Source organism: Harpegnathos saltator, unplaced genomic scaffold (genome assembly GCF_003227715.2).
Source record: "Harpegnathos saltator strain DR-91 unplaced genomic scaffold, Hsal_v8.6 scaffold295, whole genome shotgun sequence".
Taxonomy (NCBI): Eukaryota; Metazoa; Arthropoda; class Insecta; order Hymenoptera; family Formicidae; genus Harpegnathos; species Harpegnathos saltator.
Genome location: NW_020230089.1, coordinates 1,534,844 through 1,557,432, shown reverse-complemented (window position 1 = coordinate 1,557,432; position 22,589 = coordinate 1,534,844). Strand labels below are relative to the sequence as shown.

Here is a 22,589-nt window from a genome sequence, read left to right as displayed (position 1 = left end):
GCTCACTCGCGACATTATCCGCCAGCCATTGTGGTCGTCTCGCAACAAATTCACGTGGACGTAATAAATTTCTTCTCCACCCTCGAAATCACCCCGATAAGCGGCAAATTTGTACACGACAACGCACCGTGTGTAATCAAGCTAGATATCCTTATCCTTACAAACTAGCAGGATGTATCCTCAGCGCGCGGCGGTGTCCCTGAAGAATTTAAACGCGCGGCGGTGTCCCTGAAGAATTTAAACGCGCGGCACGCGCGCGACAAAATCAACGCGATTAGCGTATCTTCGCGAGCGTAATATGCGAAGGAAGATGATTAATATATCATTATGATGTACAGGCTGAGCCGTTTTGAACTTTCAGACAAAACTCGTTTGCTTCCGAGGGGGCAATGAATCAGTTTGGCCTTGGTCCGACCTTCGGCAGGACTTTGTCGGAAAAATCTTTCCCGGGAATAATGCATTTTTCCCGAGATATCGTAAGCGAACGCTTCAAATGGCTCGTCGTAGGAAATTAACATATCGCGACAATGGCCGAGAAAGAACGGGATAAAACTCGTCGGGAAATCCGAAGCGACGAACTGACGGGATGTAATTATCCGAACGCTCGATTGAAAACTAAAATTAACTCAGATTGATATCGAGTCCTGTTAATGAAAATTGATCATTACTCTCAACTTTGTAATAACCCCTCATTCGTGCGCGCGCACATTTGTGTACGTATGTGTATTACATATACTAATTGAATTATATTCAATATGATTCCGAAGAACGTATGAATGAAGGGGGGATGTAAAAGACGGCGCCGCTCGCGGCGGCCTTAATTGAATTCGAAGTAAATTATATCTTTGCGACCGAGGGACATAGAAAGAGATGGAGAAAAAGAAAGAGAAGATGCAGCGTGTGCAGGTTCTCCTTCACCAGCAACAGTGTACACCGGCAACAGTGCAGTAACATTGTTTCATGTCCAAGTTTAACGCTTCTCTCTCGGCACAGATGCGGACCTACCTACCGCGTCGGTTATGATCCTCATCTGCTGTACGAGCGCTCGTGCAGATCTCGCCGCGGAGAGACACGACGCGATGCGCGGAAAACAATAGCCGCAAAGATAGATAGATGGATAGATAGATAGAGAGCAAGAGAGAGGGACAGAGAGAGAGAGAGAGAGAGAGAGAGAGAGCTCCTCCGGCAGTTCAATAACCGTTCGCATAATATTGAAGGGACGACTGCATGCATATAATATCGACCCGCGGTCGCGCCGATAATGCACTTTAATCGGGCAAGAATATCGCGCCAGAATACGCGTGAGCGAATCCCATTCGCGAGTCGAACTTTCCCGCTCAGGTTTCGGCTCGGCCGAGCGCCGCGATTTTCAAGCGGTATTTTCGGCGAATTTGTGAATCGCGATCGTTGCGATCATCCAATTATAGGATCAGTTAACATATAATTATGTGATTCATTATCATACGACCAAATTACTTAATTATACAATCATATTACGTTGTAGCGTAACGCATCGTAGTATACGATATTGTCGTTCGATCGCAATCATCATTCTGATTCTAATCGTAATCGTTTATTTACGGGTGAAGAATTCCACAGAGATGGACATAAAACAAAGATTAAAATGAAAATGAGATAAACGTAGAACAAGAACGACACTGTAGGTGAAGAAGAACGAACGAACGAAGAAACCATAAGAAAAACGAACAAGAAACATGAGAAATATGCGACAAAAGAGGGAAAGGAGGGAGACAATGTGATATAAATGACAAGATAAATTATGACGGGGACCGCATGAGTGAGTGTTAAAACAACGAGGGTGTCCCATTAAAGAACTGGCCCAGCGAACTGTCAGATAAGTACAGCGTCGCGTAATCTCCCCCAAATTGGCGGTAAACTTTCGAGTTAACACTCAGGAATTTGAGCAAGAGCGTTTACCAATGGGAGCGACGACCAAGAAAGGGAAAGAGAGAGAGAGAGAGAGAGAGAGAGAGAGGGTGGGAGGGAGAGAGACAGAAAGAGAAAAAAGTAATTGATGGCCCTGCTCTCTTGTGAGATTACCTTTTTAAAATATCCCCGTATATTCGATATTAACTTGTAACTAAATCCGCGAAACGTGACAAGAAGCGCAAGGTCGTCGAATTGGCGCACTCGGATGCATCATTCTTGTAATCCGGGTTGACCATGATAGCATCTCGTCGCGATTAAATATTGACAAGGTGCGACTGACGAGCTGCAAGCCGTTCAAGTAATATTATTATTTTCGGCGGAATATCACGTATATTATAATCCACGTGGATACTATATGAACAGACGACAATGGCGAGAACGTGACTGATTGTGCGTACCGTGCGTACGAACGACGAAGCAGAGCACGCGACGCATCAGCGTGTCGCGTGCTGTTCTCTATTTTCATGTTAATTCGCCGTAATTAGCTCTAAATCACTTTTAGGCTTTGATTAAAATTCGCTCGCGCGATTCGCGGCCGCTCATTGTCATTGTACTCGGGTGTGATATCGCGCCGCGAGAATAATAGCGAATTGAATTGTTAGGAATCCCCCGTCGCCGTCTCTCGTAGAGACGCGACTTGAGTTTTTTCCCGCAGTTTCCCGCGCGATTCATTGTGCGTGTCGGAAAACGTTCCATAAAAACTTCCTTCGTGATTTGTTCGCTGCTCACGAGAGAGAGAGAGAGAGAGAGAGAGAGAGAGAGAGGGGGGGGGGAAGTGAGAAGAAGGAAGAAGAAGAGAGAATTGCTGTCGAATAATATACCTTGCTATGAAAAATTACCGTCAGAATAGCGCGACAGAGACAAATTGTCATCAACTCCAAAACTTACATATCTCCCACCACGATTAATCAATAATTTATTCGAGTATCCTTTTCAACTCTCGACGGGGTACAAAATTTTCCGACACTTCTTTGAAACTCCTCGCGATGTTTGCTTTTCAGCCGGGACGGAGATTAACGCGAGATTATTTTTCGGTGTCTAAAGAGGGAAATTTTGTCAAAAAATATACCGTGCTGACGGTGAAAATCACCGTGCTCGTTTTGCACGACTGAGATAAATTGATATCGACGGTAGAAAGGAATTATGCATCACCGCGTTTAATCAATAATTTACACGGATATCCATTTCAAGCCGATAGTCGAAAAAAAATTTTCCTCAGCCTCTTGAGAGCCTTTTCTCGGCGTGTCTCAGCTGAGACGGGGATTCTCGGATGATGTTTTACGGTGTTAGGAGTGTTGACATTATTCCGAGAAAACTTCCCCTCTTCCCTCGAGTTGAAAAATATGCTTGGTAACCGCTGCGAATCGCTGAATTAGAATCGACGACCATTGTACGTACGCGACACCGGCGGTACGTATCAATCGGTCCGTGAAACTTGAAATTCCGCTTGCGATGCACTAATGAATATGGAAATATTTGTCGGAGCGCGAGCGCCTCGGTCGCATGGGATTTTACTCGCTCCTGAATTTTTCTTTATCTTTGAAAAACGACGAGATCTACGACATTTTCTCCGAGGCCCGAGGAGCCGTCGGGCCAGGATAGGCGCGATCCAATTTTCTATTAAAAAAATACGAGAAGCCGTTCGAGCAGGTTTACCATCTCTGTCTGTTTCTCTGTTTTCTTCTCGCTCAATATCTCACCCTCGCTGTCTGTTTAAGAGACATTCAAAAATCCGATTGCCCCTCAAGTAGAGTACAAGACGTCGTTTTTATTGTCCGGAAACAGAGATCCGTCCGTTCGACAGAGATGGGATCGTGAGAAAATCGTCGATCGGAAGAAGATGCGGCGAGGGACCGATAGCGCGTCTCCGAAAACGCGGAGTTTCTCGCGAATAGATGCGTGATAGGTTCGCGATCGTATCCTCTCTGCGCCATACACGGGACTAATTAGTTATTTCGTTTGACGAGTCGTTTCGGCGATATAACTTGCGCAATTTGCCTGGCGGAGTTAGGAAACCTCTTAGGATACTCCGTAATTATTTGGTCTTATACACCGCGAATGCCGGGAGTAATCGCGGACGAGACTGCGTACGTGAGACTTTTCCCACGACGGCCAATTTGCCGTTCACTCGCCCGCGCTAATAATCGTTTAAAAGTTCGCGATCGATTTAGCGGCTGAGAGCCGGCAACTTTCGGATTAACACACTCGCAAGGTTTCTCAGCTCACCGACCCCTCTTCAGCGTAGCCGACGACACTAGCAGTGGTTGTTTTGTAAAGTGAATCCCTGAAAAATTCGCTGTAATTTAGACTGTGTATCGAAGTGTCGTCTGACTGTTTGCTCAATTAAATTGATACATACATATGTATATGTGTATCCGAAAGTTAAGATATTCAATATTAAAAACAATTGTTTAACGTGGATCTTTTTTTATGCAGCGACGTTACAACGTATTTCTACCCTTTAATTCTAATTGAATTTATTTCATTCCAATTTTGCAATGAAATTTACTTATTTTTTATTCCAATTTTAATTATTTTCTTTCATACTGAATTAATTTTTTATGTTAAAATCAATAATTACTCAGTTTTAAAAATGCAGCTGTAAAGGTTTATAATTAACTGCGGCACTCACGTTACCGAAATGAGGAAATCAACGATTCCACTTTGGCAATAATTCACTCGAGTTACTCAACTTTCTGTCCAACATGCAACTGAATTTTTCGTTAGAAGAATAAGAAGAGGCCGATTAACTCGAGCGATCGGAGGCCAGCCGCACGAAATATTACGCAACGCACGAAGACGTACGGGAGAGAATATGACTTCCTGTTACCGCGTTTCCGTATTATATAACTGCGGCTGATTAATCGCACCGTCGTCACCGATAATCGAAACGCGTTGATGACGCGCCAGGCGAGAAGCGAACGATGCAAGTAGTCGCACACAGGTGATCGTCATCCGGTATAGTTTATCGGGTGGTGTCTCCGTCAATGATTCTGACGTCATTTATCCAAGCTTCAAAGCGACGCTATTTTATAATGTCGCATTTAACCTTGAAATTCTTCATCGTCTCACGCAACGTTATACCGAATCTCGTCTTCTGCCATTCTCATCCTTTCCATCCATCCATCGACGATAAAAAACGCAAATTTGTCCGTTTGTTTGCGAACGGTTTAGCGAAGCGCCGTGACTTAGCGCGACTTATCGCACGCGCTGTTAGCCATAAGTCTCTTCGAGCATCGCTCGGAATTCAAGCGTCGCGAAGATCTTTCGTCGAGAGAGCTCTCCGAAATAATGATACGTATTGCAAGTAAGCCACGAAGCGGTCGCTTAAATTAATGAGACGGGCGAGACAGCGAAAGCGCGGTATCGTTTTCGCAACACCAGCCTCCGCACCCTCCAACACGAATTCCGTTAGAAAAAACTCGAGCTTTTGCATCGCGCGCGTACAACACTCCTCTTTTTCCATCGCATCCATATTTTTCTTCCACTTCCTTCCCTCCACGTCTGTTCTTCTCTTTTTTGCTTTTTCATCCCTTTTATCACTCACCCTGCAAATCGCAGGATAAAAGTAAGTAATGCTTCTGACAAATGATGATAATGATAAATGCTACTCGACACGTTGACCGCCACGTTGGTGTTTTCAATGCTCAACTCAAGCTTGAGAGTCGCCGAATAAATAATTCAGTGCAATTGGCATGAATAAATAATTAAATGTACATTCGTTAGCTCATCTCACTGGCCCCCTGTCGGCTGTTTCTATCTCGCCCGTTGTTCGCAGACTTGTTCTCCGCGAAGATTAGCGAGCAACCATCACTGTAGCGTTCAATGTGTTAATAATATCGAATATTCGCAAGTAATATTAAGTAGCGCTTATGCGATAATGAATGATGTTGATTGCGTTGTGAAATCTCATCCAAAAATTCAAAGGATTCACCGCGAATCTCGACTTTGCGAATAGTACCTGCGCGCACGGTTCCCCCTTTCAGCCTGTGGCTGAGAGAGCTCTCACGCGCGGATGAACGGCGATGAACAGGGGGTGTAACGCGCGTTGTAAGCCACCGTGTGCGACCCTTTGTCGTACCCTCGCGAGCTCCTGATCCGATCGGCAGGGAACATCCGGAAACGGCGCTCGTCGTTTGACGATCAGAACCATCCCTCGCGCGTAAAACGGGAATTAGCACGAATAACGGGGGGAAAGTTGAACCGTGAAGGGTTCGCCGGCTAAAAATACGCGGCGAAGGGGAGAACGCCGTGCGTGCACTCTCTCTTGTGCAGCGTTTGATGAAAATGTCAGATTTTCAGGTGCGCTTTCTCATTTCGCGTCACGTACGTGCGTGCGTGCGTGCGTGCGTGCGTGCGTGCGTGCACGCGTGTGTGCAACGTACGCAAACACGCTCTGAAGGAAATAGGAGGAGAACGCTGAAAGAAAGGCGCGGGGGAACGTTGCGGAAATTTGCGCGACGCTTCGTCTCACGTGTTCACGTCGTGGCATCGAAGCGCCATTCGGGAGATTTCAGAAGAATCTCGCGCGTTCATGCGTGCGACAAAGGGAATTGGAAAAGGGGTCGGTTGTTTTCGCGAATAAACGTTTTTCCACGCCCGCAGGAATTTCGCAGTCTCGCGCGAGTCTAACGCGACGAGCGCGACGGCAAGCTCCTCTCGCTCGTGAGAAAAGCGTGCGATTCGCTCGTGTCGGATTAATTAATCCTGAGAACGTGTTGTTCTCCATTTCTGTTTACAGACAGCAACTTTGTACTGGGAAATGCGCAGGTGCCGTCGATCTATCCGATCGTCTACTGCTCCGATGGCTTCTGCGAGCTGACGGGATTCGCGCGGGCGCAAATCATGCAGAAGGGTTGCGCCTGCAAGTTTCTCTACGGGCCGGAAACGAAGGAGGAAGAAAAGGCCATGATCGACAAGAGTCTAGAGAGCAAGACCGAACTAAAGATGGAAGTAGTCTTCTACAAAAAGAACGGTGAGTTTGTGCCCGGCGATAACGGATCTGCGAGCGATCTATTCTTCTTCTTCCTTTCCTTCTTTTTCTCTCTGTTCCCTCTCTCTCCCTCTTCTCTTTCTCTCTCTCTCTCTCTCTCTCTCTCTCTCTCTCTCCCCCCCCCTCTCTCTCTCTCTCTCTCCCTCTCTCTCTCTCTCTCTCTCTCTCTTTCTCTCTCTCTCTCTCTCTTTCTCCCTCGCGAATCTCGACGCATACGTTACAACATGTATCGCTCGGGGGATCGCCGAGAGAAAAAGACAGAGGTCATGAATTGTTCTAAAAAGAAAGGAAATGAAATTTGGAAAGTAGGACAACTTCCAGAAAAATGATAATCCCGAAACTATAAACGTTGAAACTAAAAATTTTCCAAAATGCAATTTTGTCAAAATATTTGAAAGTTTATTAATTTTCTTGTATACTTATTACGGCAATCATTTTTTTAGCATAATACGTTAAATGTAATTAAAATGAAAGAAAAGAGGTGAAGAGTAAGAGAAAAAGGAAAAGAAGTAAGATAATATTAAGACAGTCTCACTTGAATTAGCATCTGCTCATTCGAGTATAGCAACAATGTATCCAAATCAGCGGCTATTAACACTTTGCCGGCCGCTTACTTCTCGCATCGCCTTTACGCTGCCGCCGGCGGATTTCGCGCGGGTTCTACTGCTCGCCGACGGTGATATTAAAGAATGTCAAGAAAAGACAATCGGGATAGTTAAAACAGAAGCATAGTGGAAACATTGTTGCCGCGCTGAACCGAAGTCACGCGTACGTGACAGCGGCCGGCAAAGTGTTAATACACCTGTCTCGGTATTCGAACCTCGGCCCGGATTGGAACTTTTCAGGAAATTGTTTCACTTCCCGAATCCCTATTTTTCGAGACGGAACGTCGTCACGTACACTGACGCGAGAAACGTGACTGCGGTTTACGCGAATCTACGAAGGCGACAATTGCGAATCCGCACGGTCGGCACTTACATATTTAAAAGGGGACTAAAAATGCGGCAACCCGGAAGCAGATATCGGCTTACGCTCTTCGGGGTCGAGCGACATTGAGAAACTCGATATTTTTCAAGGTAATTTGCCGTGCAACAGCGAAAAAGAGGAAAAAGAGAGGAGAAGCAAAACTAAATGAAGCAATCTCATGCTTGCGTTGCCGCTACACCACCGTCGAGAGGTCCTTTTCGTCTCTTTTTACCACCATTTTCTTTCCAGCGAGAACGATTGTTCTACGGGACGAAGTTAATCGAACACCTTGCGCGCGATACACTTTGTATCATTGCGCCGAATTGCTGGCGCAATTGAATTTCCACCACGACGGCGGGCAATATAAGTTCGCCTCTTCGTTAACCGCGCGAGCGTGAGTTAATTAACAACGAGCTCTAGTTCGGTTGATTTTCGGTTAATCCTCCGCCGGGATATTACGACGCGGCGGGAAAATCTGTCCGATTAAAAAATTGGACATTATTTTCGCTCGAGTCTCTCTCTCTCTCTCTCTGTTTTCTCTTCTGTTTTTTTCCTTTTTTTTTTTTGCGCGTTACATTGCGCGTCGCGAGCGTGCGCTTTCCGCGAAAATGTCAGGTCGCGTTATCCCGAAAGAAAAAAGAAGAACCCTGCCCGGTGGCACCTTTCAACGGTTCGCCTTTGCCGTTCGTCTCTTCGACGTTCCGTTGTGTATTATAATGAAATTGTCGTACTTCAGCATCCTCGCGCTTGGAAATTTCAGACGCATTATTCCGATCTCAACATCTCCATCGCGCTCTCTTTACTCCCTCTCGCTCCGGATAAACCGTATAGCCTGCCGTTTTGGCTTACAGGGAGCCCATTCGATTGCCTACTCGACATTGTTCCGATAAAAAACGAGAAGGGTGACGTCGTTCTGTTCCTGGCCTCGCACAAAGACATCACGCATACGAAGAACCTTCAGCTCTGTGAGTTGCACGATAGTGGTGAGTTCTAACCATGCTTCTCGCTGCTAAATAACGCGCAAGTGGATCGATTTCACCCTCGCGAGAGGCACGCTCTCGCGTTCTCTTCCCGAGCGTCGAGCCGTCGAAAATACGACTCGAATTTTGGAGTGTTCCGAGAGGCGTTTCGGGTCGGTAGGATCGGCTCTTTCTCTATCTCTGTCTCTCTCTCTCTCTCTCTCTCTGTACATCTATTCTCTGTCTTTGTATTCTCCTGTCACAACGGGTGTGACGTTTCACGCTTCGTACACGGCGATCACGCAACATGCTGCACGAATATCACTATTTGCAACAGCCGGAGTGTGTAACCGAACGTCGATTGAGCGGATAATCGATACGCCATTCGGAAAAACACGCGAATGTTTATACATTTGACTTCCGGTCGTTAAATTATATTAAATTTAATATAATTGTATAAATATTATATGCATATTAAATTCACACGAACAAACATTATAATCATCATACTGGCTTTGTTATTATTCCCGTGCTGTATAATTAAGATTTCATCCTCACGCGATTCGAATTTAATTTTCAAGAATACATGTTATATACATGTGCATTTACGATTTCATCTTTGTAATCCCCAACAGAGCTGAGAGAAAAATATTCTCCTTCGAATTATCACCGCGAATGCGATCAATCAGAGGACCAATCGGTTACAAACTTTTCGTAGGAACTTCACAGTACACTGAGCAACTCACCAAGTGGAAAAATGTGTTATTATGCAAAGAGATTTTATTTGATGCGCATATTCACCATCTCTACGTATCATTGCGAAGTATTGTTTACACGCAGAGATTTTGGTAGAGATTTCATGTAGTTATACGTAGCTGCGTAAAAGTAGAGAAATAAAAAGTGACTTGACGGAGAAGCCTGCGTGTTCTCGTTGAGAGATCCTTGCCCGAAATGGGCACGTACACCTTATTTGCCTTACTCCCCTCTGTTGAACGTACCCTGCGTGATTTTTATTTCTCCCGGAGTCGCTTCTCGTATCTCCACGCCATTAGGTATAATCTTTGGTCTGGTAATAGCTCAATATATATATTTATAATTCCAGACTCGAATGGCAATATCGACCCTGAGGCACCGCCTTCCAATTACGGTAGAAGAAGGAGTCGCGCCGTCCTTTATCAACTGTCAGGCCATTACAAGCAGGACAATAAGCACAAAATTAAGCTAAACAATGTACGTTTATTCACTCCCTGCGATCGCCGTCGTCTCGCGCACGACGATGGTTATATTGTAATGCGCAGCGATATAGTTGATCGATCACGAGAGTTCATTCCGCGTAATAACGCATAGCGTTATTCAGCTATCCTGCGAGTCGATAATTATTGCGCTTTGCATCCGCGATCGAGCTTGAACAACAACAGGCAGTTCCAGGAATGCCTGGCCATCGATAAACCGATAGTTACTAAAAAATTTCGTCCGCTCCGCTCTCAGCCGCATTGTTTCTTGCTGCATGTTTTTCATAACAGCCCATTAATTTAGAAAAGATAATGGGGAATGTCATTACTGACATGGTAAAAATTCTATTTTTCTTGGGCATGTAATGGAAGTTTTATTGAAATTCTATCTATTGAATCTTTAGTCAAGCTGTCGAAAGGTTACTTTTTCTCTCAGCATATTCTCAGCCACTAGATTAATTAACAGTCGTGAGAAACGCGTGGCTAAAAGTGATTGGTCGAAAATTTTTGATAATTGTCAATTTATCGACGAGAAGGCATCTGCAAGGAACTGAACGTGTAGTAAACGTGTACTATTCGGAGTAACTTGTCCCTTCACAGTAATCAACATTCGATTTCTGTTCGTGCCGCCCACTTTTTTTTCTCGAGTCGCTTCACATAGAAATTTATAAACGTCTCGTGTTTGAGTGTTTTCCTCGATCAGTGAAGGGCAAAAGGAGAAACTCTTAAGAGAGAAATCTGAAAAAGAATCTAAAAGTAAACACGTAGCGAGATAAAGAGAGAGAGAGAGAGAGAGAGAGAGAGAGAGAGAGAGAGAGAGAGAGAGAAACTCTTAGAGAAACACGTCGCGCGCTATGCAAAGTGTCGGGTGAGAGGAAGCTCGGCTCGATGTGTGCGTCGCGAGTGCGACAAATTCTTTCTTTTACATTGCGTATCCTTCTAGACGCTTCTGCATTCCACTGCACCGCCTTTACCGGAATACAAAACGTCAGCGATCAAAAAGTCGCAATTTATTCTTAGCCATTACGGCGGCTTCAAATCCTGCTGGGACTGGTTGATACTCATCGCGACCTTTTACGTGGCAATAATCGTTCCCTATAATGCGAGCTTCATCAACACCGATAGGCCTACCATGGTCAGTGACGTTGTCGTCGAAGCGCTCTTCATTATTGGTGAGTATCTCTCTTCCACCGCCAATTTTCGACCCTCTCTCACTCGCCGTGCCCTTTGGACCTCTCTTTATCGCTTTATCCTTCATCCTGCCGATGAGCTTCTCGTTTAAACTGTGATCCACGGTTCACAGGGCTGTGGTGATTCCATGGATCAGGTAAAGCGGCGACGTTTTAAAGAAGAAATATGATCCCGGGGCACCCTTTCATTTCGATGATGATTAAACCCCGAAAAATCGCGCCAAGTCGGCGCGATTCAATTTTATCGCCGAGGAATGAATAATATTTGATCCTCGGGTTTCGATTTATTCGCGGAAGTGCGCGCATTCGTGTCACCTTCTCGCGAAATCCGTCCGGAGATTTTCATCATGACGTGACGATATTAATTGCTCTTTTTTCTTTCTTTCTCTCTCTCTCTCTCTCTCTCTCTCTCTCTCTCTCTCTCTCTCTTCACCCTCATAATAATTTTACCGGGAAGGAAAGAAGACCGAGAGAGAAGAGGAAGATCCTCCTTTTCTCCGTTCGATTAGTAACACGTGGAGAGCTCGTTAGGCCGAAACTGAGAACGGTATTGGGCTCATTCTATTTTTTCCTCGTATCCGTCTAGGGTGGATATCTCAATTAACTTTGACCGGGGTGATTTTTTCCGCCCGCGGACAACATCTGCGGACGCGCCGCGCGTCTTACATCAGTTGACTTATTATATCGTGACGCACGATCGTTGAAAATTGTAGGCAACTCTGGTGAAATGTACAATATTTCTGTCGGTTCACGTTCGGAACGATTTTAGAACACTAAATTAATTATGTTTTAATAATGTTTTAATAAATCACGATGATGATAACGATAATAAGTGGTTGAGACATAGGTGATACTTGGTGTCTTTCCAAGACGTAGATTTCCTTCTTCGATCAATCGGGTGTCGACGATGTCGTTTCTTTCTTCGGATAAAACGAAGAAGAGGAAAACTCGAAAACGCGCCTTCGAAATGCAGATTCGCTATAATTACTTTAATTAAACGAAGCCGCTTTGATTTCCTACCGACAGCGAAAGAAAGCTCTACCGGTGATGAGACGCTTCGATTACCAAGGCTAGTAATTTAACGACGCAGGCAGAAAAAGCTCTTTCGGAAAAATGACTTTCAACATCGAACTCTGACAAGAAACAGGAAAGAGGGGAAGAGAGAGAGAGAGAGAGAGAGAGAGAGAGAGAGAGAGAGAGAGAGAGAGAGAGAGAGAGAGACTTTCGACATCAATTTCGCATTATAATGTCGGTCACTTTTTAATCGACCACGATACCCGTCGACGGTCGATCGATCTTGAAATTCGCTCCGGCGGACGCGCTTCGGCGATATTAATCGCGTGGATGTCGCGCACCATCGCGCGGATCTCGATAAATAAACAAACGGGCGTTTCCAACGTTCGCCGTTCTAGTTTTCGAGCTCGAGGTGTTGAACGAAATTACCTTGTCGCAAAGTCGCAAACGAGGTGGGCGAAATTCGACTTTGATAGTCGTACTCGGCACAAAGAGCCTGAGATGCACAAGATCGTTGGAATGTTCCAATTTTTGCCGTACATACATATATACGCACAAACACATCGTGAAATATCTTGATAATAAACGGTAACGTCGTTATCGTCGCAATTTTCTTTCTCCTTTTTTTTTTGTAGCAAAGCCCTGATAACAATGTTATTTTTTCCCTAATGGCGGCGATGAATAAAACCATGTTTATCGTTACCTTGTACATGTATTATTGATATTTTAACGGGATTGAGGCAACAATGCTATCAATAAAAACACAATGAAAGCAAGAAACTGGAGCAAGGACGTCAAAAATTGACGAGCGAGTTAACGGAAATTGCGATCGCTCGTTACTTCTTGAGTTGACGATAACCGTAACGATAACGAGCTTTTTTCCAATGAGTTCAACGAGCGGCGAGGTAACGAGTTACTTTAGAGAAGGGAAAAATATGGCAACTCTGTCGATCCTCGCGGATTATGTGATGTAGATTACGATATATAGAATGTCGCCGAATGGCGAGTGCGTGAGCGGCGACGATATTTTACATACCGGCCTGCGATATGTAAAATATCGACGATCCGTAACTTTTAAACGAGATTACTCCGGATAAGTGGACGAGGAACGCGAATTTCGCGGCCGAAATCCAATTTGTAAACGGGATTAAAAGGCATTCATCGTACAAAGCCGAAGTTTCGTCCCGGCCGCTTGATACCTGCGTTTGCATGAGCGGAACAACTCGACGGGACAACAAGCGGGAAAGCCAGTTTCTCCATCTAGCTCGGGGCTTAGTTTAGACTACCTCCTCCCCTCCCCGACGCTGGGAGCCGCATTTACATTCGCCTGTAATCGCGATTATTGTCGCGGTACTTCGGAAACGATACCATTCACCGGCTCAATGCGCGGCGCATCGGCGGAAAAGTATCGATCGATCGCGAACGGGTGTTCATTAACATCCGTTGACCACCAGCCACCAGCTGGTATCTCGTTAGTTTATCGTGTTAGGCTAATTGTAACAAATGAAACATGTGGCCCGGACAGGAGTGCTAACGAAATCAGCCAACGAATGTGTGCGTCGCGTCGCCGCATCGCGTTTGCTTATCATCTTTGGCTCTTCATATTTATAGTCAGACTATCGGATTTTAATCGAGCAAGATAGTCAACCTATTTAGTCAAGCAAGTTTGTTTTAGTCGATCAATTCTGTTTAACGCCTGTTTAAAGCAAGGTAATCGGCGGGCTTTAATCTTTGAGGAAAGATCTTCAGAATAAAACTCATTAAGCGAGACTACGTAAAATTCAAACCGTAAAATGATAATCTTAAATGGCTCAAAATAATCTTTTGGAGATATTCAAGCGCAGTTTATAATAAGTCGGCAAATAAGAGTCAAAACTGCAAGCATTAATAATGTTAAACTCTCGAGAGGATGAAATAAAATTTTCCCTCCGCGGAAACATTTTCCGATCTTCTCGTTCCGTTTCTGTCACCTTTCCAATCCTTAATTCCCGCGTTTTAATTATCTTTATTTGTATTTTCTTTCTCGCATTTGGACTGTTGAAAGTGAAACTGACGTCCTCTCTGTACTGACATAAGGCCAGCAAAATTTACAAATTGGCAAAGTTTCGTCACTTTATTTATTTATGTATCTTAATGGCGAGCTCGGTTCTTCCAAACTTTAAGAACCAATAATGTTTTTTATAAGAATCGGCGGGTTCGTCCTTTTTTTATCGCGTACGCCTCGAAATTATTCGCGATTAAAATTCAAAATCTACTTTATCGCGTGGAAAATAAGTCGCAGTCACAAGCTTCTCCTCGTTCGTACTTCGATCCCGCGTCGGTGTTCGTATTGGCGTTATATCAAATTTTCAAGAATTTACATTTCCATTTACTCCGTAGTGCCTCGAACATCTTCTCACACCCTCCCTCTTTTCCCTCCGTAAAAAATGCGCGATCCTCTCACACGCACATCGCGCGAATGAATACTTCATTATTCTTCCCCAGATATCGTTTTGAACTTCAGAACAACATACGTGAGCAGAAAGGGCGAAGTAGTCAGCAATAGCAAGAGCATCGCCGTGAACTACGTGAAAAGTTGGTTCTTGGTCGACCTCGTGGCGGCATTGCCATTTGATTTTCTCTATGCCTCCGACGTTTACAGCGGCGAGGTTGGTACTTTTCATTTGTCGGGAAAATAGGTTTTGTGTGTGTGCCGGCTTGTTAACCGCTTCTGCGGAAAGCAGAGCGGGTGATTTATAAAGGGAACGCGTGGAGTTGTGCGGTAACTTCCTCTTCCGTAACGTTGAATTTGTAATCACGAAGGGAGATTGATTTCGCAATTTTGTTCCACACCGCTGGGAGATTGTCCTTTTGATATCCGATATAATTTCATTTCTCGCGAAGCGAGAATGGACAAATAATGACGATCATATTGCACGATCGGTTCGGTTAAGTAATCGAGCAGACGAAATACCTCCGACACATATTGCGGGATAAATATATTTAGAAATCCACCGTCGGAGAACTTTCGGAGACAGCGAGAGTTTGGAAATGCTAAATGGACGAGACAATTAATTAAATATTCGCGCATCAAAGTACGTAATCATCGCTAATTACGCGTAGAATTATGCTATTAGCAGATTGCACGTAGGAAAACTTTAAAATATGTACTTACTCTCTCTCCCATTACCTCCTTTTTCATTTCCTCTCCTTCCTCTCTCTCTCTCTCTCTTTCTCTCTCTCTTTATATGTGTATATATATATATATATATATATATATAATAAATAAAAGATATATATATATATATAGACCGTGTAGAAATTGGAAAATACGATAGCAGCAAGACAAGCAGAAATCTAAATCGGATTATTCCGGACGTTATTGCGACAGCGCGGAGAAATATACACCGTCGGGACGATATTCGCTAAATATTACCGTGCGTCCCAATATCAGTTTTGCTCTAATTAATGATTCCGAGTTTCCGTCGAGCGTCGAGCCGACAGGATGAAGTTAAGCTGATTAATTCGCCCTGTGTGTAATGGGAAATCGATATATTTTGTGTCAAAATGTATTAAAGATAAATATAGTTTGTGTATTAAACGAGAGAAAGAGAAAAAAGAGAAAGAGAGAGAGAGAGAGAGTGAGAGGAAGAGAGTGAAGGGCCCCCTCGGAGAGGGGGCCAAGTCGACGATTCTCAACAGCCATTTGAAATTACATGCTCATTAATTTTGACCGAATAAACAAAATCGGCTCTTCCCCCGCCCGGCGAGAAGCGTCGGTTAAAATTGCTGTCGATTCGACAACTTCTGTTTTCACGCAATTTCGCCGCGGATTTTCCGGATATAAATCACATCGGGGGACGCAGTATAAAATAACGAACGCTCGCTCGGTTTCTACGGAGCAGGAATCGGCGCACAGTAATATCCACCTGGTAAAACTGACGCGACTGCTGAGACTGGCGCGTCTCCTGCAAAAAATGGACCGGTACTCGCAGTACAGCGCGGTCATCTTGACGATGCTTATGCTGTTCTTCATCCTGGTGGCGCACTGGTTGGCCTGCATCTGGTACGTCATCGCCGAGAAGGAGAGACTGCGGAACGACAAGGACTGGGATCTGGGTGAGTGTGTTACGCAAAAAGCAGTGAGCGAATCTCCGAAGTTTCTAGCGTTTCGAAAATTCACATTCGATCAGGCAGCGAGGGTGATTCGAAAGTAATTTAGGAGTGATTCAATCTCGCGAGTTACTCTCGAAATTTCCTCGAGTGAAATTCCGCACGGGAAGTGAAGTGGCGTCCGAGTCATTCGAATTCGTGGGGCTTTTTGTTCAGAGTGCAGAGTGAATTCACCACTCTCGGAATCGTCGAGTGAGTATCTGCATTTGGAATCGATATACCGAGGCGGCTTGCTATATCAGGTTGTTTACGCAGAGAATTTTTTGGAAAATATTAACGTCCGCTGGTATTAATTTTCAAGTATTAAAATTAATAAAATATCCTGTGAACAAACTGTTGATCAGTTGTTGTGATATATAAATTTTTACGTTAGTATGATTATTCAATAAAAGATTTTGCCGCGTGTACCGAGTGGTTTCGAATTTTCCAGATATAATAATGAGACGATTATATTTTTGTGTTGTCATATAATTACGTGACAATATGTGCAAAGGACAATGGAAGGTCATGGGTCGAAACAGCGCACGTATTATTTCATAAAATCACGGCGACATAAACACAATTGTTTGATTTTACTAGAAAATCCCAAAATTATCTATCAAGCAATCCGATATTTTATCGTTTCATCGGAACAAATTTACAGCAAATCAAGTGAATTTTACTTGTTTCATGCGACATTTTATTCCGGGAAATTTAAAGATTACACGTGCGTGATAGCAGCCGGTAATTCTTTCTTTCCGAGGACAGGCAAATGTCTACATGTCGAGAACAATTCTTCGTGAGTGTTGTAAGAATTGCGGGCGCTACGCTATCCATCTGGATAGAGCGAGAGAAAAGGAGAGAAACGAGAGAGTTCGTTCAGAGAGCACGTTCAGTGCACGTTCATTCAGTGCAGTGGATCGCGCAAGTGGATTTGTAGCCGCGGAAGATCCCGTCGACGTGAGAGAGCTCATGCATGAGATTTGTAGGCATTGCTTTCCGATAGTTGTCGGAAAACTGTTTTATTCGTGCAACCAAGGAAAGATGGAGAGACCTGCGGCGGGTGGAGACGCGAGTTCGTGTCGCCGTGACGCTTCAATTCTGAGAGCAATCTTGGCTTTCCTTCATCTTGCTTGAAAAATGTAAAGCCCCGACGGGAACGTGGGTCAATCAATATATACGTGCGCGGTCAACGTTTTTATTAAATTATACAAGAAGTCCCGTACGATAGGAGCGAGACCGCCGATTTGCCCGAAAAAGATATTAACGTTTCGAGTTGAAAGGGGAGAGACGAGACCTCCACTGCGAAATACATAAATACGTAAATAAGTTTCCTCCTCCACCACCGTATTATTTTTTAATGATATTCTTCGACCAATTTGGAGTCGAATTTTCCTCAGCGAGGAAAATGTTGATGCACCGACGATTTTCGTATCGTAAGCGATCGAAAGAGAAGAACGCGAAATATAAATTTCCACAGATGCCAAAGCTGTGTTACTCAGCTGGTTTCAGGCTGAGATTGCTTAAAGGGACTGGAGGGTCAGATTGTTGAAAAATCGTGCTTGTTTTTGACAATATTTTGCGATGAACTGAACAAATGTGCAATAATGAAAATTTTAGGTATATTTATACAACATGTCAAGAGTAGAAAAGTTTTGTTTATTAACGAATACTCATATAAATATACGATATATATACTATGCGCTTATAGTAGCTGAGATATATACTCTCCTTTTTTTTCAAGTTGTCGCAGTAATATCTCGGCTCTCGGTAGTCCGATCAGAGCGAATTTTAGTTAGAAATCTTAAGGAGATTTATTATTATCCGGTGAAGCACTATAAAAAAAATCGAACAAAATTAACAAAATGGCAGCTATTATTAGGAAAGAATTCAAATTTTTCAGTTCTTTTACAATAAAAAAATTAATATCTCGAAATGAAATATTTTGACGGAGTTGTCCATGGTTCACCTGGACAGTGTCAGATGAACAAATATTATTGCTTTAAAATTTCAAATCCATACGAAGCTCAGTTTCGGAGAAATCACTGCAAAACGCTGAACAATAAAATTTCTAGAGAAACGCGTTTAAAATTTAAGTGGACGTATATTTATGTATGAATATTTGTTAATAAACAAAATTTTTCTATGTTAAATTCTTCATATGTTATATAAATATATCAAAAATTTTCACTCTTGCACATTTATTCAGTTCGTCACAAAATATTGTCAAGAAACAAGCACGATTTTTCAGTAATCTGACCCTTCAGTTCCAGCCCCCTTAAATGAAACTTTAATCTGAGCCTTAGTTGCGTGAAGATACAGAATATTGAAGATTGTGCGATTGAGAGAGGCACGATTCCGTCCTCTCGTCCTTTCAACCGAGGAGAAATGTCTCCGAATCGTCCGGAGAAGCTTCTCTTACGAAATAATGCGCGACGTAGAAATAGAACGGCGAACAAAATGGTTCAAGTCTGCCAAAAATGTCGAAGCACGGCTCTCAAAAGACAGATTTCATCTCGTGGACTTCTCTTTGAAGATCACAGTGATGTAGGTGCGTGTGGCAAGCAACGTTCATGATGAATGGCGGGCTCGCCCTTGTCGCGCGGAATGCTCCGTGCACAGAGGAACACGAGCCAGCGAGTTTCTCGTGGAAAACGGCGTTCGCAGATGAGTGTCCGAATACCGGGAACACGCTACCGGAATACCGTTGATGTAGCTACGACTAGCGACTAACCCGGGATCGTATAATTGACGTGTTCCAGGCTGGATACACACCCTGGCCGAGCGGCTGAAGATATCCGTGCAGAACGTCACGCACACGGAGAGCTACATCACGGCGCTGTATTTCACGTGCAGCAGCCTGACTTCCGTAGGATTCGGCAACGTTTCGGCGAATACGTTCTCGGAGAAGTTCTTCTCCATCTGCACGATGCTGATCGGCGGTAAGCCCCGACTTCTTAAGTACGAAATTATAATATCGCGCCGAGCGGTAAACGCTCGCAATTAATCTTATTTATTTCTTTCTCGTTTCTTTATTCCGCGGGTTTTCTCCAAACCCGCTGGTATACGAGAAGTTTCCGCATAATCGTAGAGATAATGATAATGCCAGGAAAGTTGTATCTTCTGACAAAAAGTCGCGAAAGCGCATTATCGTTAACATTACAACGACGCTTACTAAAAAAAAACGCTTCTCTCGGCAACTCTATTTCTCTTACTGTGCGCTTATAGTCGCAAATATCAAGCATTCTTCCTTAAGCCACGCGCTCAATTATCAGCGTGCTATCTCGTGGTTCAACGCTCGCTCCTTCGCGCGTGACCACGCGAATCGCACAGTTAATTATAAAAAAATTAACGTCTCATAAGATATTCAATAAGCGTGCGAAGAGCACGTGGAGATCAGAGCCGCGGACATTAGTTAGTAATTCGCCCGGGTCTCCCGGGCGGATGAAGTCGAGCGGCAAGTTTTCTCGAGAACCCAACTTTTTCCAGGTCTCATCTTCATCGTATATATTTTTCTTCCGGGTTCTCCCCTGTTCTCCGTCGATTATCTTAATTCAAAGCGTTCTTTCCCCTCGGAGTTATCGCGAGCAAAAAATGAATCTCTCGCGCAGTGTCGACGAGTCCTGATGAAGTTGCGTTGTCGTCGAACGTTCAACTAATTGACACGCGTTCTCTCTTCGTTCCAATCTATCGACGAACGCGAGCTATTTCCCCGCGAACGTTGTACCATATTTCGATGATATCGCCATGCATACGTCATGCGACGCGGGAGAGGAGGGCGACGGGAGCTGCGTCGCATTGTACGCATACGATTTTGCGTTCCAGCTCTCATGCACGCGGTGGTATTCGGCAACGTCACCGCGATCATTCAAAGAATGTATTCGAGACGATCGCTGTACCAGACGAAGCTGCGCGATCTCAAGGACTTCCTGGTGCTCCACCAGATCCCGGAGGAGCTGAAGCAACGGATGCAGGATTACTTTCAGACCATGTGGTCACTGAATCACGGTATCGACGTGCACGAGGTGGGTGAGGTCAAACAAATCAAAGCCGACGACTTTCGATCAGTGAAACACGCGGTATGCGAGCGCTGTGAGAGTATAATAATCGCCGAAGCGGAGTCATTATATGTACTCGGGTTAATATTTGACAATATTATATTTCGAAGTGAACCGGAAGAAGGTGAGAGAGGGGGTGGGGGGTGTTCGCGGGCGCGATATCGGATCAGTAGCAAATATAGTTGGATGAGCGGGCGATGGTAAATAATGGTTGTTAATAATCGCTTATTATTGCGCGCGAAACGCGCGTTGAAATCGCGTCGCGATGCCGCAGACGCTGAAGCAATTTCCCGAGGAGCTGCGCGGCGACGTCTCGATGCATCTACACCGGGAGATCCTGAGCCTGCCGATATTCGAGGCCGCGTCTCAGGGCTGCCTGAAACTGCTGTCTCTCCATATCAGAAACAACTTCTGCGCTCCGGGCGAGTTTCTCGTGCACAAAGGCGACGCTCTCTCCTACATCTACTACTTATGCAACGGTTCCATGGAGGTAGTGCAGAACAGCATGGTGGTCGCGATCCTCGGTAAGCCGTGAGAGATTAACACCCGACCGCGTCGTTTGAGACGCGTCGCGATCGAACGATCGACGATTAAACTCGCCTGCCGTTTTAACATCTCGAACTATTATCCGCGCGTTGTCGCAACGTTACGTAGAAAAGTGATCCGGGAGCCGAGAGATTCGCGACTTTGGACCAGCTCATTAAAAAGGCCATGATTGTTTCACGGGCTGTTCTGTGGTTGGAGACTCACAACAGTCTGTTTATCTCAAAAAAGTCTCGGAGGAACTTCGGGATTATTATTATAGGATCAGACATGTGCGTGTATGCTGGGAACGTAAAATTGAAGAATTGTATATTAATCTAGCGATTTCATTCGGTGAAAAAGACGCGTCTCACGCATGCATGCTAATTTGCTAATGAGAGTTAATATCAAGGGCAATTATGCAAGATTACACTCTATAACGAGGAAAAATGACACTTTTGATATTTTAAATCGGAAAGCAGCTTCTTGTTCCTCTTTTGTTTCTCGGTTTAACGAGCGTTGGTTGTTGACAACAATGGAACAGTTATTTCTGAGTTGGGCGAGGAGGGATTGTGTTTGTTGTTGCCGTAAAAATTACGATGTGTCATTATATGATGGGATGATACGATTTGACATAAAATGTGGTAATCTGTAATAACATGATGACACGATTTGATATAATATGTCATAATTTGAAATGGCATAATACAAAATATCACCTCAACTTGCAAGTGGTACATATAACTGATTTTATTAAAGCCTTATATTTTTTTCTCGCTGACGATTTGCTTCCTGCTTAAGTTATGTGTTTTTTAGTTATGTCTTTTTTCGGCTATGTTCTCTTTTGTATGACGTGCGATCTTTTCCATCGCACTCCCAGCACTTCTAGCTTTCTTCTCTCTCTGTTTCCAGCTACTTCCGTTTGCCTTCTTTTCGTATACAATGTATACAATCTGTGTATCATCATTTCGAGTTCAACGAAACGTTCTTAGAAGGCTTACGTCAGAACGAGAACAGAATCCTCCCTCTTCATGACCACCCCCCTCGCCCAACATTCTTTCAATCTGCAAATGCAACGAGTCTGTTTCCGACGAGCTTCGAATTCAAATGCACATCGGTTCGCGTTTCTTCATGACCCGAGGCAACTTGCAAAAACCGCAGACTCAGACACCCGCGGACCTGTCTCTTCCAGGTAAGGGCGACCTGGTAGGCTGCGACATAAACGTGCACCTGCAGCATGGTAACAACGGCGGCGGCACCTCGGGCTCCGGTTCCGTGGACGTGGTCGTGAAGTCCAGCTGCGACGTGAAGGCGTTAACGTACTGCGATCTCAAGTGCATACACATGCAGGGTCTGGTGGAGGTGCTGCGACTTTATCCGGAGTATCAGCACGAATTCGCGCATGATATACAGCACGATCTTACGTACAACCTGCGTGAGGGATACGAGGCGGAGGTAATTAACTCCTGTTACTCCCACGGGGGCAATGCGGGCAAGCTGTTGAAAGGCGTCAGGTGTCGCCTCGGTTACATTCCGCGAGGGAGGGAGGGAGGGAGGGAGGGAGGAGGGTGCAC

General features: G+C 44.5%; 1 protein-coding gene across 3 annotated transcripts in view; it reads left to right on the top strand.

Moving 5' to 3' along the window:
- Elk (Eag-like K[+] channel) overlaps positions 1-22,589 on the top strand; it is a 44,478-nt gene that overhangs the window by 12,266 nt on the left and 9,623 nt on the right. The window contains exons 3-12 of one of the 3 annotated variants that reach the window (XM_025299897.1): positions 6,692-6,925; positions 8,761-8,874; positions 9,971-10,098; positions 11,044-11,272; positions 14,789-14,952; positions 16,150-16,402; positions 19,198-19,377; positions 20,261-20,460; positions 20,768-21,017; positions 22,208-22,470. In XM_025299897.1, the coding sequence (XP_025155682.1) occupies positions 6,692-6,925; positions 8,761-8,874; positions 9,971-10,098; positions 11,044-11,272; positions 14,789-14,952; positions 16,150-16,402; positions 19,198-19,377; positions 20,261-20,460; positions 20,768-21,017; positions 22,208-22,470 (2,015 nt within the window). Of the gene's footprint in view, positions 1-6,691; positions 6,926-8,760; positions 8,893-9,970; positions 10,099-11,043; positions 11,273-14,788; positions 14,953-16,149; positions 16,403-19,197; positions 19,378-20,260; positions 20,461-20,767; positions 21,018-22,207; positions 22,471-22,589 lie in introns of all 3 variants that reach the window. The other 2 variants (XM_025299896.1, XM_011150447.3) reach the window with 2 other exon arrangements.